The sequence below is a fragment of the Penicillium oxalicum genome, chromosome I (assembly GCF_001723175.1).
Source record: "Penicillium oxalicum strain HP7-1 chromosome I, whole genome shotgun sequence".
In the NCBI taxonomy this organism is placed as follows: Eukaryota; Fungi; Ascomycota; class Eurotiomycetes; order Eurotiales; family Aspergillaceae; genus Penicillium; species Penicillium oxalicum.
Window position 1 is genome coordinate 5294513 of NC_064650.1, and position 18740 is coordinate 5313252.

The 18740-nt window shown below is 53.3% G+C and overlaps 7 protein-coding genes across 7 annotated transcripts; 3 read left to right on the plus strand and 4 right to left on the minus strand.

Annotated features, from left to right (window-relative positions):
- Positions 1-267: 267 nt before the first annotated feature.
- On the minus strand, positions 268-2034 carry POX_a01749 (Anthranilate synthase component 1; the record flags this gene model as incomplete). Its single annotated transcript, XM_050110673.1, has 3 exons — positions 268-1589; positions 1686-1759; positions 1877-2034. The coding sequence occupies 3 exons, from the start codon at positions 2032-2034 to the stop codon at positions 268-270; spliced, it is 1554 nt and encodes a 517-aa protein (XP_049974441.1).
- A 622-nt stretch (positions 2035-2656) lies between these two features.
- On the plus strand, positions 2657-3912 carry POX_a01750 (uncharacterized protein; the record flags this gene model as incomplete). Its single annotated transcript, XM_050110674.1, has 3 exons — positions 2657-3213; positions 3310-3732; positions 3783-3912. 3 exons carry the CDS (start codon positions 2657-2659, stop codon positions 3910-3912), a joined length of 1110 nt encoding a protein of 369 aa, XP_049974442.1.
- Positions 3913-4460: 548 nt separating this feature from the next.
- Positions 4461-6432, minus strand: POX_a01751 (uncharacterized protein; the record flags this gene model as incomplete). Its single annotated transcript, XM_050110675.1, has 4 exons — positions 4461-4487; positions 4546-6069; positions 6189-6337; positions 6393-6432. The coding sequence occupies 4 exons, from the start codon at positions 6430-6432 to the stop codon at positions 4461-4463; spliced, it is 1740 nt and encodes a 579-aa protein (XP_049974443.1).
- Positions 6433-9576: 3144 nt separating this feature from the next.
- POX_a01752 (uncharacterized protein) lies at positions 9577-10782 on the plus strand (the record flags this gene model as incomplete). Its single annotated transcript, XM_050110676.1, has 2 exons — positions 9577-9968; positions 10056-10782. 2 exons carry the CDS (start codon positions 9577-9579, stop codon positions 10780-10782), a joined length of 1119 nt encoding a protein of 372 aa, XP_049974444.1.
- A 592-nt stretch (positions 10783-11374) lies between these two features.
- POX_a01753 (uncharacterized protein) lies at positions 11375-12239 on the minus strand (the record flags this gene model as incomplete). Its single annotated transcript, XM_050110677.1, has 2 exons — positions 11375-11956; positions 12201-12239. The coding sequence occupies 2 exons, from the start codon at positions 12237-12239 to the stop codon at positions 11375-11377; spliced, it is 621 nt and encodes a 206-aa protein (XP_049974445.1).
- Positions 12240-12794: 555 nt separating this feature from the next.
- On the plus strand, positions 12795-16395 carry POX_a01754 (Leucine--tRNA ligase, cytoplasmic; the record flags this gene model as incomplete). The annotated part of the gene is made up of 4 exons (XM_050110678.1): positions 12795-12932; positions 12972-15478; positions 15536-15734; positions 15793-16395. The coding sequence occupies 4 exons, from the start codon at positions 12795-12797 to the stop codon at positions 16393-16395; spliced, it is 3447 nt and encodes a 1148-aa protein (XP_049974446.1).
- A 476-nt stretch (positions 16396-16871) lies between these two features.
- On the minus strand, positions 16872-18485 carry POX_a01755 (uncharacterized protein; the record flags this gene model as incomplete). Its single annotated transcript, XM_050110679.1, has 2 exons — positions 16872-18356; positions 18414-18485. The coding sequence occupies 2 exons, from the start codon at positions 18483-18485 to the stop codon at positions 16872-16874; spliced, it is 1557 nt and encodes a 518-aa protein (XP_049974447.1).
- Positions 18486-18740: the final 255 nt, after the last annotated feature.

The window sequence follows — 18740 nt, forward strand, 5'->3', positions numbered from 1 at the left end:
CCACAGTCGGCCAGAGAGAATAAAAAAAGAAATTCTTCGCTATATGTGAGAAAAAGAAAAGAACCCAAAAGACGGTATCTATATAAGATGTGCATCGAAAGAGGGTCCAACCCCGAAAGAAAATCAAACATCAGAGACATCAAGAAGAGGCATTTTCTATACCTGACCGGGGGGTGGGAAAAGGTGCGGCCGAGCAAGCCCATTGAATCTCCACACACAATTCATGACCCGTCCCTTTCTCTTTTGATTTGGATTTACCAGAACCCCTCAGGTTGAGTGGGGTTCGGCCTCCAGGCTGAGGTACTTCTCCTCGGCGCCACGAATGCAAGCAACATTCGCTCCCAACTTGTTGATGGTTTCGATGTATTCATCATAGGGATCCGAGTCGAAGACGATACCTCCACCAGCCTGGAGATAAGCCACTCCGTCCTTGAGCATCATCGTCCGCAGTGCAATGCAGGTGTCCATGGCACCGGGCATCTCACTTGACCCGTCCACGCTGGCGATGTTGTACCCAAAGTAGCCCACGGCGCCGGCGTAGACGCCCCGCTTCTCGCCCTCTAGCTCGGCAATCAGTTGCATGGCGCGCACCTTGGGCGCGCCGGATACTGTGCCGGCGGGGAAGATAGAGCGGAAAGCGTCAAACCGGGTCTTGTCTGGTCGAAGAACACCCGATACCTGCGAGACTAGGTGCTGCACGTGCGAGAACTTTTCAACCACCATCAACCGGTCAACCTGGGTCGACATGGGATCGCACACGCGGTTGATGTCGTTCCGAGCCAGATCAACCAGCATGACGTGCTCGGCCCGGTCCTTCAAGCTACTGCGGAGCTCGTTGGCCAAAGCGGCGTCTTCTTCGAGAGTCTTGCCGCGCATCACAGTACCGGCAATGGGGTGAGTAATAATCCGACCACGATCTTCCTTGACGAGGAGCTCGGGGCTGGCGCCCACCAGTTGGAAATCTTGGCAATCGATGTAGAAGAGGTAGGGAGAAGGGTTGACTGTGCGGAGGTGGCGGAAGAGGTTGAAGGGATGAAGAGATGTGGGCCGGGAAAGCCGTTGTGAAGGAACAGTCTGGAAGATATCACCCTTCTTGATGTGCTCCTTCAATCGGTGGACGTGACCCTCATACCCTTCCCGGCCAATGTTGGATGTGTACTCCTGGTTGGGGATAATAGGTCCCTGCTGAGGCAGAGGTGTACGTTCCTGCAGCAGCGTTGCAATCGTTGACTTGATCACCTCTTGACCCTTGCGATATTCAGCCTCAACATCAGCATCCTCAGCGGGGATCGGCACATAGGTGATGATCTTCACCACCTGGAAGAAATGGTCGAACGCGACAATGGTATCAAACAGCATGAACAGCGACTCGGGCACACCAAGTACATCCTTCATTGGCCTCGCTGTCTTAGGCTCGAAGTATCGAACACAATCATAACCGACATAGCCAATGGCTCCACCCGTCAGCGGTGGCAGCACTAGGCCAGGCACAGATGCCACGCGAGACTTGCAGAGCTCGGCCTCAAGGATTGGGAGAGGATCTTCGGCAGGGCCGTGACCCGGTCCGGTCTTAATCACCTTTTTGGGGTCTAGTCAGAGATGAGGCGCCTGATTAGCAACGTGATCACATTTCAAACACGGCCGGAGTGTACGCCCCCGCGGGGATTCTTCCAGCGGCCACGTACCTGCGCCAACGAAGCTGTACCGTCCAATAGTCTCCGTGGTTGCTGCACTCTCATACAAAAAGGACATTCGCGAGCTAGAGCACACAAGTCAGTATTGTTTTTTTTTCCGACGCCAATTCCAGTCTCGTGTTCTTGTTGGGTCACCTCCGCGCGGGGGTGTCGGTCAGCATGTCAAGGGCTCGGGGACGCACTTCTCTGCAAGCTTGAGATAGGCCAATGTCGGTGTCAAAAGATCAGCCGGAATCGAGGCTGTGATGGGCAGCAGATTGGGAGGGAATGGGGAGTTCCTGGACTTCGAGATGACCTCCCGCGCCGTCTCTAGCGACGGGACATTGGCGATCTGAGTCATTGTGCAAATGGGCGTGAGATTAGCGCTGGTGTCATCCTTAAGGGGAAAAGCTGGGCATCCAAACGGACGACCTTCTCAAGACGTCCACATGACCTACCAGAGGTGCCATTTTTGGAGTTTATTGATGTGTTTCAGAGAATCGATTGAGATCGGGTGGAGCAAGCCTCGATTGTTGACAGAGCATTTGGCGGTGGGAAAATGAATGACACTAATCCGGGCATGGAACGGTCCATCCGTGTGGGGCACAAGCGTGAATAATCGTCCGGCCGTAAAGTTGCTGATAACTCCGAGAACGTGGTGTCTTATCCTCCCAATCAAGAGAGCGCCATATGGCCCCTCAATGAAGCCACGTTCTTCAATGACTATCAAGCTGTTAAGGACCAGAGTAGAGGATCATCACTGTGGGCCCAAAGACCAAGACATCAACAGGAAGATGCCTCTCTAGCTTCGGTGGTTCCAACGAGCCTTGGCACGGAGACTTGATCGCCGTGAATCGCTTATCGATAGGCTCCAGTGAATTAGACATGCCGGTTGTTGATTTTGCGCGAAACAAGCGTACGACTCTAATTGTTGTTGCTTCTTTCCCTATCTTTGAAATCGCAGAGAGCGTCTCATTCTCCTCATGCCGGACTCTATCACCGACGAAAAGTCGGTAATCAACGACGAGCAATGGCATGAACCACTCCGTGCCGACATCTCTCTACCAGACGACGATGCGCAGCGCAGCAACGCAACAATGGGAAGACGGTCATGGTCAAATCGCCTCCAAGCGCTATCGCAAATACTGGACCATGCAACCGATAGTGACGAGCCTACACCCGAATGCGACAGAATTGTACAAGCGCACCTCGACGCTCTTGAATCAATCTTTCGTAACCCACGGCGGGAGCTGACTGGGGAAAACTCAGGGCAATCGCCGCCGGTCCCTGGCAATGGCATTTGGAAAGACTCGACTGATCAAGACGCAACGATCCAAACAACAGTCTCTATGCAGACCGGTCGTCATGATCATACCGCGACTCTGGCGCATTTGACGCATCTACTCAGCGAACTCACCTTGCTGAACGCAGAAGTGGAGCGACGACGCAACGAAGCCCGCGAAATCCGCGAAAGATATGAAGAGAGATGCCGTGGGCTGACCCGAAATGTCGCCGAACTAGAAGAAGAAATATCGGAATTGTAAGTCCAGGAGAATGGATCTTGTTCCGAAGCGAAGAATTTCTATGGTGTTGATTGGAATTATCTGCTGCTAACACGGGCCCGACTAATGACAAGACATTCTGATCTCATCGAGGATGCAATCGATCTCGAGTGCCTACAGGGCACGGTGAAGGGACTGCATGAATGGACCGACCGAGCACATGACGAGCAGGAAAGGAATCGAGCATTGAGAGTCGATCTTACATCACACCACAGCCCTCGACGGTCTTGGATGGGCCGTAAGGATAAGGGAGGTCGAAGGGACAGAGACCGAGATGCTGAGATGGACTGCGAGAAGATACTGGAAGGAATCGCTGCTTGGATGCGCGGGTGGAGGGACGTCGAGGAGGAATTTCAAATACGAGCGCGAGCTCGACGGATGAGGAGAGATCAAAGGCAGGAACATCTCATCCGAGCCGCGGAGATGTCTGTCTCACTAGGAAACGAGTCTGGTCACGCGTCCTCCCATTCGAAGAGTGCGCCCAGGTCTCGCGTTCGGTAATTTGTTCCACGGAGGACAGCTCGTGGATCGGGGGGGGACCGTTCAGACTTGAGGTCGAAGAAATGCCCAGAGGTCTCGTGCGCAGCAACGAAAACGCTTTACCAACAGCATCAAGTCACGTTTATATCTCTTCATTCCGCGAAATCAAGGAGGATGCGACTTCGTTTCGCATCTAGCTATTCAGTGCCAGCCGATACCAGACATTATTTCCAAGTGAAAACCAGGATTCCCAAGCCCCGTGCATCGTACGCCCCGCCCCGCCAGGAGCCCAAGCCAACGCAGTGCCATCATGCATTTTCTAAAGCCGAACAATATGTCCACAGAAAGTATTTAAACGAGAAAGGGGGTTGCAAAGTTGAAGAATTCAAAAAAAGCTCAAATTCCTACCGTCGCCGCCAACTTGGCATTGGAAAGCCATCGGAAACAGGGATGATATCGTAGGTTGACCGAGATCTTCAGGTATTTTTGGGTGTTTCACAAAGACGCGAACGCGGTCGGCACATGAATACAGAAACGGCAGGTCCGCGGCAGACCAGCGCTCATTATTGTACATAGCATTATGCAATTCCACGATTGTTTTTTAAACGCTGGACGGTCAAAAGGCGACACGAGCAGCACCGGGCAAGTGAGGGGTATGCGTAAGCATGAGCCGTGGCCAACTTTGAGCATGCTTTCGAGAAAATTGCACAGATAAATTCGTAAGATATCGATGAGATCATCCTAGTCACCGCTGGAAATTGATGATCGCCGTCTGCATCATGATGGTCAATAAGTGCGTTTGCGTTTTGTTTTGGAGGAAATCGACTCACCTGATCTCCAAGCCCGCATGCGAGCTTCTTCCCATCCAGATCCCACGACAAGGCACGATCTGGGTATACAGGACCATGTCCATTCTGCCCATTGGTCGTCCGGTCGGGATCCTCCTTGACCTTGGCGACAACGGGGGCTTTGCAGGTCGCAATCGGGTCCCCGCCACGTTCAACATTCCAGATCAGGACTTGATCTCTACTGACCGCGCCCAGGGCATACCCATCCGGGGAGAAACTGCCAGTGAGGGCGGGAACGGAGGCCCCCAGCCGAAGGCGGTGGATGCACTTGGATTCTTTAGAGGCCAAATCTACCTGCCACACACCAACAGTGCCGTCGGTAGAGTATGAAGCGATAGTGATGGTTTGCTTGCCTTCCAGCCTTTCCGACGCCGCCTGCGGCTTGATATCGATGGCGGTGATGGCGCCCTGGTGAGCGGTATCAATCACGATATCGTGAGTCGGAATCCAGATGGTCGAAGACGCCGCACTTGCCGTGACGGCAACAGAAAGCGCATCATGTTTGAGGCACTTGAGGTAAGCCCATTCCGTATCGGATTGCTGCGAAGCATGGGCTTTGAGCAGACGGATATTGTCGTCCACCTCGCATTCGTACACAAACCCCTTTCCGCATGCAAAGACACGGTTGCGACCACACCATGCCAGATCATAGACGTGATTGTCTATCATTTGTGGGGACGGGTACACGTCGGGTCTTCGACCGTCATCCCAGAGCGCCAACTCGGATGAGCGCTCGTCCGAAGCCACAATGACCAGCTGAGGGCTTTCTTTCGCCCAGTACAAACCACTGATCACGCGGGGCATATCCGGCAAGAGATCCATCACATTGCCGTCCGTGTTGTAGATGGTTACGTTGCCCTTCAGGTCCCGGTATGATGCCACGACCAGTTTCGCACCCGCACTGTCCCACGCCACAGCTGATACAAATGCGCCGGAGCCCTTGAGACTCAAGAACCTGTTCCGCGCGGGTTCAGCTGTGGCCGACAATTTCCATAGACTACAAAAGGTGTCCCCAGTGGTGAGTAACAAGGACGGGTCTTTCGGACACCAGCTCGCAGAAACCGCATGATCTTCGTCAAGCATGACGGTGTCTGGTGTCAAGTCGGCGGCTTTGGCGGGTGACATCTGAATGCCGATGCTGTGACCGGTGGTGAGGGTGGGTTCGCGAGGCTTTTCTTCGGGTTCTGTCGCGCCCATGCTGACATCCCCGTCTCCATCCACCTCGGGTGCCTGAGGTTGCGGGGTGGCCGGTTTGCTCTCGGCTTCGTCAACCTCCATCGCTTCGTCGCCATTGGTCTCGGCTGGCTGGCTTTTTTGGGCAGGATCGGCGGTGTGTCCGTTCGACGCCGGCTCGTTGGCCGTCTCCTCGGCGGTTTCTGGAACTGGTCCTGGTAGTGGACCGTTGGCCGCTGACGTTGGCTCATCCTGAGGTTTTAATGAGCCGACATCAAAAGGCTCAGGCCCGAAGAAGTATCGCTCGGGTGTGAATGTGATGGGATTGCCTTCCTGCAGTCGGTCAGTCGGGATGAACACACGCGCAAGATCAGGGTACGTTTCCCCTGGATGAAACAGCAGATGGGACGTTTCAGGTGTCGGTGGGGGATAGCGACTTTGCGCAATCGTACCTTGTCAATTGAGGACTCGAGTTCATGGTATTGGAGACCTTTCTGGACGAGCGACACCAACGCATGTGTTTTAATGTGGCGCGCAAAAGGGAGGGTTTGAGGGTCGGGGTACCAAGCGCGCTGGAGCGAGACAGCAGCGTCGCCATGACCTGCGCGCGAGCATGGTTAGAAGGTGAGTTAGGTAGAGGAAGAGGTAGCAAAGACAGGCGCGGTGCAACGCGACGCCGACCAGATGGCGGGACATCGCCGAGAAACGAGTTGGGCATGGAAATAAAATCGTTCCATCGGGAAAGCCACAGTAGAATACGAGCGCGCGCCAACCCTAGCGATTGCTACACACCTGATTCTTGAAGGTACCTGTCGGCGCACGGGGACGATATTAGCGAGCTGCCCGACTCCTTCACTGGCAGAAATTCGGACCAGGACGAGAAGGGGAAGAGGGTGGGAGGGAAAGTGGAAGAGGGACGTACCGCCATATTAGGTAGTTGACATGATGCGACGTCAGGTCCGGTTGTGCCATGATTACATGTGCGATCAGACCAGAGCCGCACACATGCCAGAGGTCGGGGTTGGGAGGTGAAGCGGGCTTCGGCAAGGGAAGATGAAAATCAAAAGTGGAGGCTCTAAGCGGCGGAGACCAGATGGCAGATGGAGCTTCCAGGAACCCGGACGGCGAAAAAAAAAGTCGAACCTTGACAAGTGTGGAGGGATGAGGGTGGCCAGATTACTTGGCGTAAAGAAGCCGCAATGGGAAAGGGGGCAGAATAAGGTCTTCCGAGACGCCGTACCGGCTCAAACTAGAGAGACTCGGAGAGTGGTCGGGACGGTGGTGTACGAACGGGCTTAGGTCGTGTGTGGGTAAGAGACGTGCAGAAGTGCGAAAGGACTTGGAGGGGGAAAGGGTACCGAGCGCCAAATGTGGAGGGCCTCGACGGATGCAGGTCGGGACGGTGTCAGTCAAAAATCAATTTTCCCAAGGTGCAGATCGGTGGATTTCACGGTGGCAGGAGACACGAGATCGAAGCCTGGGGTGCAGATGGGGGAAAGAGGAAGGAGGAGTGGAAAGAGGATGAAGTCACGGGGCATGAGGTTATGGAGAGGTTCCAGCCCGTTAGATGATGAACAGAAGCAGCAGGAGCGGCAGACGGGCAGGTGGCTGATACGCAACTCCAGATTCACGGTGGTTCCGTAAAAGGAAAGGCTTCCAGTCTCCCACTCGCGAATGATATCGACTACCAGACAGCCGAGGTGGAGGGAGGGTCCCAATGCGTAAAAGGTACAAAAGCCGGAGACTCGGGGGGGGGGAGAGATGGAGATTCGAGAGATTGAGAGGGAAAGGGCGAGGTGGTGGGCGTGAAAGAGAGAGAGAGACAGACAGAGTGGGAAAAAGAGAGAGAGAGAGAAAGAGGAGGGGGAAAAGAGAGTGGGAATGTCCAGACAATCGGATGGTCACGTCGTCAGTCGGCCGTTGGCCGTTGGCTGGTTGGCAACGATTTAGGCCGAACCAAAGACCCCGGCGCAACGAGGAGAGGTCAAAAGTGAAAAGTGCAGGTGAAGCTACCGAGTGGGTTTCCTCACCGTGGATAGAGTGGTGGAGTGGTAGATTCGGAGATCGAAGAATGGAAGATGGAGAAACGCCCAGGGAGCCAGATCGGCCTGGGAGGAATGACGGTTGGACTGGAAGTGGCCCCCTTGTCTTGGACTGGACCAACATTCACTGTCGCTGTACGAGCGCAGTCAAACCGAGACGACAAAATGATAGACTCGGTGGGCTGTAGCTCCTTGGGACACAGAGAGTGATGGGATATGTATGATTTGATGGTAATTTACACTCAATCGTAAATTTGAGGAGAACTTTTAGAACTTTTACAGAGATTTGGCATCGAAACTGGTCTCGTTGGTACGAGACCACGCGTGTCCTGCAAACACGCCAACATGAAGAACACGATGTGACATGGGGCCTCGAGGTGAAGCGCAGTACCAGCCACGACTGGCCGCCGAGGCTCAAAAGTGGACTCGGACTTAATCTTGAAAGGCGCGGAATCCTGCGGTGGCGCCCTCCCCGGCGGATCTCGAACGACTAAGAGTCACGGTACCTTGCCGCCGTCCTGCCAGAGCTACCTACGAGTCGGGGAATCGGACTGAGAGCACGATCGGCCAGGGAAAAAAAGAGATGGAAGGAGAGCGACCAGGGAGGATCTGAATACGTGCTGTGGTTTCGAACACTCTCTCACCCCCTGAGTCAGGAATGGCAAAGCAAGTGGGAGGGTCACCGCGAAGGTTGAGTCGCTCGAACGTGAGCGGCTGGCTCTTCACCTTTTCGACTCTCGTGCAGCGGGTGGGTTCCCAGTCCAACCTTACCTGAGCATCAGCTCCCGTGACCGGCTAACCTGTTTGGGTGCCAAGGGCCAGGGTGGATCAGCAATGGAATCGCCATGCTTGAACTTTCTTGGTGGCAGGGAACGACAAAGCTCCAATGGCCCTAATTGCATGATCTCCTTTTGTTCTGGGTCCGCTCTCTCACGCAGTCTCTCTCACTACTCGGTTCATCTGTGCAGACAACGCTTTAGAGAAGGCTTCCAGTCCCGACGAATAGCAGTATAGTTCGATCCTTTCTGGTCTCCCCAGTTTCTCCACTCTCTCCGGAGATACATAGTTGCCCAGTCGCCGGTCACGTAGACGGTGGTATTTGTGGTAGGATTAATGACAGACATCAAAGATACACCTAGGAACTCTACAAATCTGGTCGGCACAGCAATGAGCACTACTTCAGACACCAAGGATAATGAGCTTTCGAGCCAGATGGACTATGCCTGAACCCAACCTACATTTGTTTGAGACGTAGTCAGGAGCGCAAAATGAGGATCGTCATCGATAGACTTCGAGGGAGAAGAGAAAGGGCTGGAAAGCAGCATTCCAAAAAGGTCTGTTTCGAATGCGATCAATTGCAGAGAGACTGCTTTGCTTTACACCCATCGTGACTCGCTGCTCAGCTCGGGTGATCCTCTGGACGTTCGAACAAGATTGTCCCTGTCTGCATGTTTCCAGACCACTGACGGATAAATCTACGATGCAAAAAGGAGAAGGAATTTTTCCGTGATGGTCAAGCTCTCTTTGTTTCTTTGAGATCCTTCCTCTCTAGTTTTTATATTGTCAAGAGCCAGTAGAGCCCAGTGTTAGGATGACATGGGTGAGTGGTGATACATCAGGTGGCACTACAGTACAACGGTTTGTACTCGGCTCCTCATTCTTGTGGTTAGCGGCCTCCGCCATGCGGTCGGGAACCTCAACCGCCACCCCTTCCGCACCTGGAGTCGTCAAACCCTTGCGAACTCTCTAGGCTTCCAGGTCGATCAGCCCTGCGGTCTCGTCTCCGCGGCGAGACGACATGCCTATGCGACTCAATATTCCTTCGGCCACCCGTGCCGTCCTCATCAGTCTGTTGACTCTGTCCCTCCTCTACAATATCGCCAGATGGCGCCAACTCGACACGTCTGCCGGCAGCGTTCAAACCAGTCCCATCGTTCCCTATCTCACCTTGGTCCCCTCGCTATTCTACCACTACCCTTGGACACTTCTCACAGCGACCTTTGTCGAGCAAAACATCTTTACCGTCCTTCTCAATGCGGCCACCATCTTCTATGGTGGTAAATATCTTGAGCGTGCATGGGGCTCGCGCGAGTTCAGCAAATTTATTGTGGCAGTCGCTTTGATTCCAAATGTGGTGATCGTCCCATTCTATCTGATCTGGGCGGGCATTACGGGCTCTTCGACTAGAGGGTATGTTTTTTTTGGTTCCCCCTTGGAGCATCTCATCACCTGCGTTGGGACCGAGCGCTGACACCGGACGTTGCCTGGCTTCTATAGTCTTACCCAAATCTGCGGTGGTGTCTCCATCCAGGGTTCCTTCCTCGTCGCCTTCAAGCAGCTCGTTCCGGAACATACGGTCACTGTCTTCAAGGGCTTGATCAAAATGCGCGTCAAGCACTTCCCCGCCTTGTTTCTTCTCCTCAACACCCTCAGTGGATTTGTAATTGGCACCGACACTGCCGCCGTCTTGGCCTGGTTCGGCCTTCTCACCAGCTGGACTTATTTGCGGTTTTATAAGCGGCAACCTGATCTCACCGGGACTGCCACCAACGGTCAGGGTATCAAGGGCGACGCCAGTGAAACTTTTGCTTTTGCCTGTTTGTTTCCCGATGTGATGCAGCCACCGATCGCATTTGTGGCCGACCAGCTGTATACTTTGCTCGTGAAGTTCAAGATCCTGACTCCCTTCTCGGAGGCTGAGATTGCCTCGGGTAACCAACAGGTACTCGCCCGTGGTGAAGCGGGTCTCCCCACGCTCCTGAGCAACCAGCGAGCAATCGGGAGAGGTTCGGGCAAGCGGGAGGAGGCCGAAAGAAGGCGTGCGTTGGCATTGAAGGCCTTGGACCAGCGACTTCAGGCAGCGGCTGGTGGTCGAGCTCAAGCTCAAGCGGGATCTTCGTCGCAGGGTGAACATGCTTCTCACCGGGCAAATACGCCAACGCCGTCGGCGCCAAGTGGGCAGAATGTGCTCGGAGGTACCAGCTATAATCCCGACCATATATAAGATCGACATGAGATCAGGATAACTTCATGGTCTTGGCTTGGCCCGGAGAACTTTTATCATTCCGCTCGCTGACCAACGGGCATTTTCATCCTTATAATGTACACATTTCATAGATATTGGATTTTTTTTTCTAATTCACTCATGTGCCCACCTTGATCGAGTCCTGGGCCTTGGTGGCCTTTTATGTTCCCTTGCTAGACATGGACTGTATCGGCTCGTTCCAATCCCCACGCTTGCGGCGGAAGACCTGGACGGGTATGTGGAAGCTCAACGCTTTCATTGGTCAAGATCCTGTCCAGATGATTTGATGATCTGCTCAATTCCATGAAACGACGTACGCGACTGATGCAGGAACAGACTGGCGATCCTTCTGATATTGATTTGACGATGCCCAAAAAATACATCAACAAGATGGAGACATGAAAGGGGAGACAAAGATGCAAGTTGACTATACTACAAGTGATCCCACAGCCCACTGCAGAGGATCAAGTGGACGCTGGGAGATGAAAATGATGTGGGAAGCGAATTCCAGAATTGGTCCACCCGCTCGAATGAGAAAAATTCTCCAAGGAACAAAACCACAAGACACATCTTACAGCTCCTTCATCTTCTCGATCTCACCGCGGGCCTCAGCCAACATCCGCTCTTGGTCCTTCTTGGCCTGGCGAATGCCTTGTATACGCTCACGATCCTTGCCGGCCTTCGCCGTGATTGCATCCAACCGTTTCCGCTCTGCCTCATCCTCCGCAGAAGCAGGGACCTCTTCTGCCCCAGTCGCCGCCTGTACCCGAGTCCAGATCTCCTTATAGGTGAGGTCCTTCAAATCCACGACGGCAGTCTTCTCGCTGCTCTCGGGAGCTGGAGCATGCATGTCTGTGATTTTCTTGGAGCCAACAATCGCTGGCGCAGTGCTGCTCAATCGCTCGGCAAAGTAAATCGTCAAGGACGGTGTCAAGCTCTGGTCTTCTGTTTGTTGCACCGTCATTCGAACAGCTGGGTTGTGGTACTTGAGACGAGGAAGACAATTGCGCCAGAAGTGACGGGCACCCTGGTGACCATTGTAGATCTTTCGGGCGTATGTGAGGTGTAGGCGAGTGACAGGAGGAAACTCTTTCGTGGCGGAGGTAGGATTGGGGAAAATAGCGGCACCGACACCAGTTCGGATATCGAGGATCTAAGGGGCACAGTTAGTTTGACTGCCTTGTGTTCATCACTTGTCTGAAGTCGCAGAGGGGATAGGTCGTGAAGGGGTGGCTGTCGGTGTTTGAATGTGCATGAAGGAGCAAAGTTTGGCATTGAATATGGGAAATTTTACCCTCTGGACGCGATAACATTCTTGGTCAGCTCATATTCCAATCCTTCGCAAATCCAAAAGAATTGCTTCATATCCACCCGGTAGGTCCATATCGACGACTTACAGTCTTCAGCTTGCGCATGCGCTTAAACAAGTTAACCATTCTGGCAAGAGGTGTCGCACAGGGGTTGACCCTGGTGCGGAGGGATTGCAGGAATTGGCTTCGACCGGAGCTGATGCAGGCAGCGGTTCGGGAGAAGAGTCGAGGGGCCCTGAATGTGGCTAAAAGCGTGTTCTTTGCTGATCCGGGGAATTTGATCGCGGAAACTCTTAACTGAAAGTTGCGGCGAAATATAACATCACGTGACAATTGTACTCCGAAGTCAACGGTCTGTATCAGATTACGAATATACGTGCTCGCCGTTGAACGCCACACATTTCATGTCTATAAAACCTTCAAATTCGGGCCTTGAGCTGCCAGATCTTGATTCAGTGATGAAAAGTGCCCCAGCCATCAGCACATATGAACCCTGCATCTCCAGCGCTAGGCTTCCACAACGAGCGGATATTTGACCATACACCACTACCGCCTCTTGACCGCTTCTGAGTCACCGGCACAATTTGACTTGAATTTAATTGATGTCAACCCCGCGATCGACTATTCCCTTCAGGTTACTGGGAATCTTGCAACCAGGGTTCAATCCGTCTGAAATCAATCATGGCGGCTGCCGCTGCGTCCGCTGCTGCGCTCGATCCGAGCAACAGCACAAAAAACACTCTGAAGCTTGAAAACGTGATTATCTCCCTTACCCCTCCCCCTCCATCGGGCCGACTTGTTCCAAAATTCTCGGATTCGGTGATTGCTGGTTACTAACATGCTTGACATCGCTTCTAGACTGAGAAACGTGACTCTCTGATCGCGATTGAAAAGAAGTATCAAGCACAATGGAAGGAGAACAGAGTCTTCGAAGCCGACGCCCCGTCATTCGAGGAAGTCCCTCAAGGCTCTATGACCGCTTCTGAGCTGCGTGAGAAGCACCCCAAGTTCTTCGGCACAATGGCGTATCCCTACATGAACGGTACTCTGCATGCGGGACACAGTTTCACCGCCAGTAAGGTTGAGTTCATGACTGGTGTTGCTAGAATGGAGGGCAAGCGTGCGCTGTTCCCGCTCGGATTCCACTGTACCGGTATGCCCATTAAAGCTTGTGCCGATAAGCTGCGCGATGAAGTGAAAATGTTCGGTCAGAACTTTGAAGGGTACAAGGAGGAGGACGAGGCGAGCGCCCCCGCTGCGCCTACTCAAGAGTCTAAGCCCGAGGCCAAGGCCCAGGCCGAGAAGTTCTCTGGCAAGAAGAGCAAGGCTGCCGCTAAGACTGTCAAGATGAAATATCAATTCCAGATCATGTTGGCCATTGGTGTTCCGCTTGAAGACATCCACAAGTTTGCCGACGCCAACCACTGGCTGCACCACTTTCCCCCGCTCGCTATTCGCGATTTGGACAGCATGGGTGCCCGTGTCGACTGGCGACGACAGTTTGTCACAACCGACGCCAACCCCTACTATGATGCCTTTGTCCGCTGGCAGATGAACCGTCTTCATGAGCTTGGAAAGATCATGTACGGAAGCCGTTACACCATTTACTCCCCTAAGGATGGCCAGCCCTGCATGGACCACGACCGCACGGAGGGTGAAGGAATTGGTCCCCAGGAATATACTGCCCTGAAGCTGCAGGTCAAGGAGTGGGCCCCTGAGATTTCTCAGATCGTCAAGGGCAAGATCGAAGACGACGCCAAGGTTTTCTTCGTTCCTGCCACTCTCCGTCCGGAGACCATGTACGGTCAGACCAACTGTTTCGTTGGCCCCAAGATCAACTACGGTCTTTTCAAGCTGAAGGAGAAGGAGTATGTGATTGTCACCAAGCGTGCCGCTTGGAACATGGCGTTCCAGGGACACTTCTTCCAGGATGGCTACTTCCCCAAGTCTCAGGATGAGCTACCTCTGGTTCTTGAGGCTCCTGGATCTGCCTTTGTTGGTACTCTTATTAATGCTCCCTTGTCTTTCCATAAGGACGGTGTCTATATTCTGCCTATGGAGAGTGTCTCTGCTTCCAAGGGTACTGGTGTCGTCACGTCCGTTCCCTCTGACAGCCCCGACGATTACGCCACCCTGATGGACTTGATCAAGAAGGCCGATTACTATGGCATCAAGAAAGAGTGGGCTGAGAAGGAGATTTTCCCTCTGATCGAAACCCCTACTTACGGCAATCTGACTGCTCCCGCTTTGATCAAGCAGCTCAAGATTAACTCACCCAAGGACGTCACCCAGCTTGCCGAAGCCAAGGATCTGGCCTACACCGAGGGCTTCTACAAGGGTACCATGATCGTTGGCGAATTCAAGGGCGAACCTGTCAGTGTTGCTAAGGACAAGGTCCGTCAGTCGCTGTACCAGAGTGGAGATGCTTTCCCCTTTGCCGACCCTATGGGCAAGGTCGTTTCTCGCTCTGGGGACGAATGTGTGGTCGCTTACCTTGGCCAATGGTTCCTCAACTATGGTGAGAACGATGCGGAATGGCAAAAGGAGACTCTGGATCATGTTGTCAACAAGCTCAACGCCTATGCCCCTGAGACCAAGAACGGATTCGAGAAGAACCTGTCTTGGCTGAACCGTTGGGCCTGCGCCCGCACTTACGGTTTGGGCTCCAAGCTGCCCTGGGACACTCAGTTCCTGGTCGAGTCCCTCAGTGACAGTACCGTCTACATGGCCTATTATACTATCGCTCACCTTCTGCACGGCGACCGGTATGGTAAGACCACTGGTCCCTTGAACATCACTGCCGACCAGATGACCGACGAGGTCTGGGACTATGTCTTCACCCGCCGCGAGCTCAGCGACGAGCTGATCTCCAAGTCTGGCATTAGCAAGGATGCGCTGCTCAAGATGCGCCGTGAGTTTGAGTATTGGTATCCCTTGGATGTCCGTGTCTCAGGCAAGGATCTGATTCAAAACCACCTTACCTTCTTCCTCTACATTCACATTGCGCTCTTCCCACCCGAGTACTGGCCTCGTGGTGTTCGCGCCAACGGTCACCTGCTGCTCAACGGTGAGAAGATGAGTAAGAGTACCGGTAACTTCCTCACCTTGAAGGATGCGGTCGATAAGTTCGGTGCCGACGCAACCCGAATTGCCTTTGCCGACGCCGGTGACGGTATTGAGGACGCCAACTTTGAGGAGGCTGTCGCCAACAGTAACATCCTGCGCCTCTTCACTCTGAAGGAGTGGATCGAGGAGGTTGTCAAGGACTCATCCCTGCGCACTGGTGCTGCCGATGCCTACTGTGACGAGTTGTTCGACAACGAGCTCAACAGCCTTGTCCGTGAGGCTCAGAAGCACTACCAAGAGTAAGTCTTTTCTTGGTCCAAGTCAATCGATGCTCTTTGCTTACTCATGGATTTTAGTACAAACTTCAAGCTCGCGCTGAAGTCTGGTCTGTATGACTTCACCGCAGCTCGCGACACCTACCGCGAGGCCGCCACTGCTGCGGGCTGCGGTATGCACCGCGATACCATCTTGCGTTACATTGAGCTCCAGGCTTTGATGCTGGCCCCCATCGCTCCTCACTGGGCTGAGTATGTGTGGTTGGAGGTTCTGAAGAAGGTCAGTCTGCTCGTCTTTCTATAATTCTCGACCGAGTGTCGGCTAATCGTACCCAAAGCCCGAGTCCATTCACTTCGCCAGATTCCCCACGGTTCCCGAGCCCAAGTTGGAGCTCACTGCTGCCCAGAACTATGTCCGCAGCACCGCTTCTAACATTCTTTCCTCTGAGGCTCAATTCACCAAGCGTCTGTCCAAGGGCAAGGCGTCCAACTTTGACCCCCGAAAGCCCAAGAAGCTTACTATCTACTGTGCCGAAAATTTCCCTGCCTGGCAGGACAAATACATTGACCTTGTGCGGGAGGCCTTTGACTCCATGACAGTCTCCATTAACGATAAGGAGCTCAACGCCAAGGTCGGTAAGCTGGGTGAGATGAAGAAGGCCATGCCCTTCGTCCAGACCCTGAAGCGCCGCCTCATCAATAGCCGCGAGGACCCTGACCTTGTCTTCGGCCGCAAACTGCCTTTCGACGAGCTCAAGTATCTGACCGCCATGATTCCTGGTCTGCAGCGAACTTCCGGGTACAAGGTGGTCGAGGTGATCAAGGTTCACGAAGGTGGTAAGTCTGGCGAGGTCGTGGGCACCGGCGAGACACGCGAGGGTCTCAGCGCCGAGCACGCTGTGCCTGGTCAGCCCGCCTTCATGTTCTCTAACGTCGATTAATTGACTTGCGCCGGCATGGTGGAAAGCAACAAAATCTTATGTGCCCTTACCGGTATTTTCAATTAAAAATTTTTTGATGAGCTCATGTCTTATATTTCAAGAAACTCATTCCTCACTTTTTCTTTGGTTGTTCGAGGCCAAGCGTTCCGTGACATACGAATGCGTGGGGTATGTAGAGCTTCCACGGGCAAATGGCAAACTGAGTACAAGACTTGTTCATCCTTGAAATTGGCTGGTCGTCACGACACAGAGTGGCTACAGTCCGGCAGTCACGCCGCACTTTTCTACTTGTTTTCGGGGAACCCTCGGCTCAAAGAGGGCGCACTCATACCTAGCCAAATATATCATAAATTTAAGATAGAGAGTCAATATAGTGTGGTATAGACAAAACGGCCAAAACGCCAAGCGCTATGCTAAAAATCCTAATATACACGGTAGGGTTCCAAACATTCGATCAGCACCAAGATCATCCGGCATCAGCTATAACGGAACCTCAGACGAGGTCTCTTCTTCTTATCCGCCTTGAGCTTTTGCGCAATGAAATCCCAGCATTGAATCGGTGGCCGGGTGCCGATGTGCCTTCCATTCGGTGTGAACACTTCGATCTGCGGGTATTTTTGCTCGTCGCTTTCTGAGAAGCGTTTCGCGCGAATCTGGACGCTGACTTCAATCCAACCGCAACCTTCAACGAGAATGTCGGCCGACATCACACGGTAAGGGAGTTTGGGAATGGGAATCCCTTTATCCTTGACAGCCTTGGCCACAAGGGACGGGAGATTAGAGGCGGTGGTATCCCATTGCAAGTCAAACTTTCCCGCCGAGGTAATGGTCTCACCAGTGCCTTCTTTCATGAGGGTCTTTCCCACGTAGGGCCGTTTTTCGGTCTGGAGCTCAATGGCTTTTTCGGTTTTCGTGACATGCGTCTCAATAGGGACAAAACATGCAGCGAGAATAGTGTCGTCTGGGTTGACAGCAGTGATACGCACAAGGCCGCCGCCCAGAAGGAGAGATTGACCTGGTTTGATGGTGCATCGATCGGGCTTGACGCGTTTGGTCATCATCAAATCACGCTTGTGCTCATCGTGAACGTAGTCTTCGAGCTCCCCGCGCTCGAGACCAGGGAGATCAATTATCTCGCCCTTGCCACGACCGAACGGGATTCGAATGGGTGACACCGTTGTGCCAGGCATGGAAGAGACCACAGGAAGTACTGGATACATATCTTCGCGTGGAGCTGGAGGAAGCAAGCTTTCTGGATCCAGCAGAGAAGCCTGGCGTTGGTTCGGAATCTCGTGTTCCTCCCGCTGTTGCTCCATCCATTCAGCCATATTCTCAAGGCGACGCGAGTCTTTGGGAAAGCACGCTTCGATGAAGCTACTCTTTCCGACGTTGGCCTTGCCAACAACCCAGATACCCCCGCCATGATCCCGTATCTCGTCTTTGACTTGCTTTGTCCACCAGCCTCGATGGGCACTAATCATGTGCACATTACCCAGTCTTACATCTCGACCTGCCCTTCCCAAGGCGTCACGCAGTACAGCACGGACATATTCCATCTTGGAGTCCACTTGTTCCTTCGTCGCGGCTAACAAATCCGAGCGGGTGATCACAAAGCTCACGGTCGGCAGCTTTCGACCGCCGCTGTACTTCTCATTTGTTGCCCGACGGTTCCTTGATCGTTGCTCCTGGGCATCCAGTGCGGAATGAATGCGTGGAATGAGGGACATTGGGAAATCAGCGGCGTCCAGGATGTGGTAAATCCGATTATACTTGTAGGGCGACTCGTCCATCAAATCGCGGATTGAATGCACAGACGGTTTAGGTAAAGATACGGCCTTATTGTGGTGTATCAGGTCGTGGCATCGATCGCATACGTGAGAGGTACGCGACTGGTCTTGTGGCAATTGAACGGCAGATTGTCCAGGTACAACCACCTCGTCAGGAAGAGCGCCGCCTTTCACCTAGATGTCAGTTGATTGTTTTAAGAGATGGAAACGAATTGGAAGCAAAGTACCCACCATGAATTGGAACAGGGGCTGTAGATTGTGAATCACCATCAATTCCGGCATCTCTTGAGACCGCTGTATCATTGTCTTCCGCTTTGTCGGTTTGCTCGAGGGCCTCTTTTTTCCATGCCAAGAGCTTCCTGGTCTGCTTTCGACTTGCACTGTAGTAACCGGGCTCTTCTGGTTCAATAGTCTGGGAAAATGCACCACAGCCAGGACAGCAGACTGGCAGAAGATCGATGACTTGTTCCCCATCGACCTCACCTTGAGGCCGAGGTGTTGTGATGTTGCGTGTTGGGCCTTGTCTGAGCCGAAGAGGGGAGTTGCACTTGAACGCAA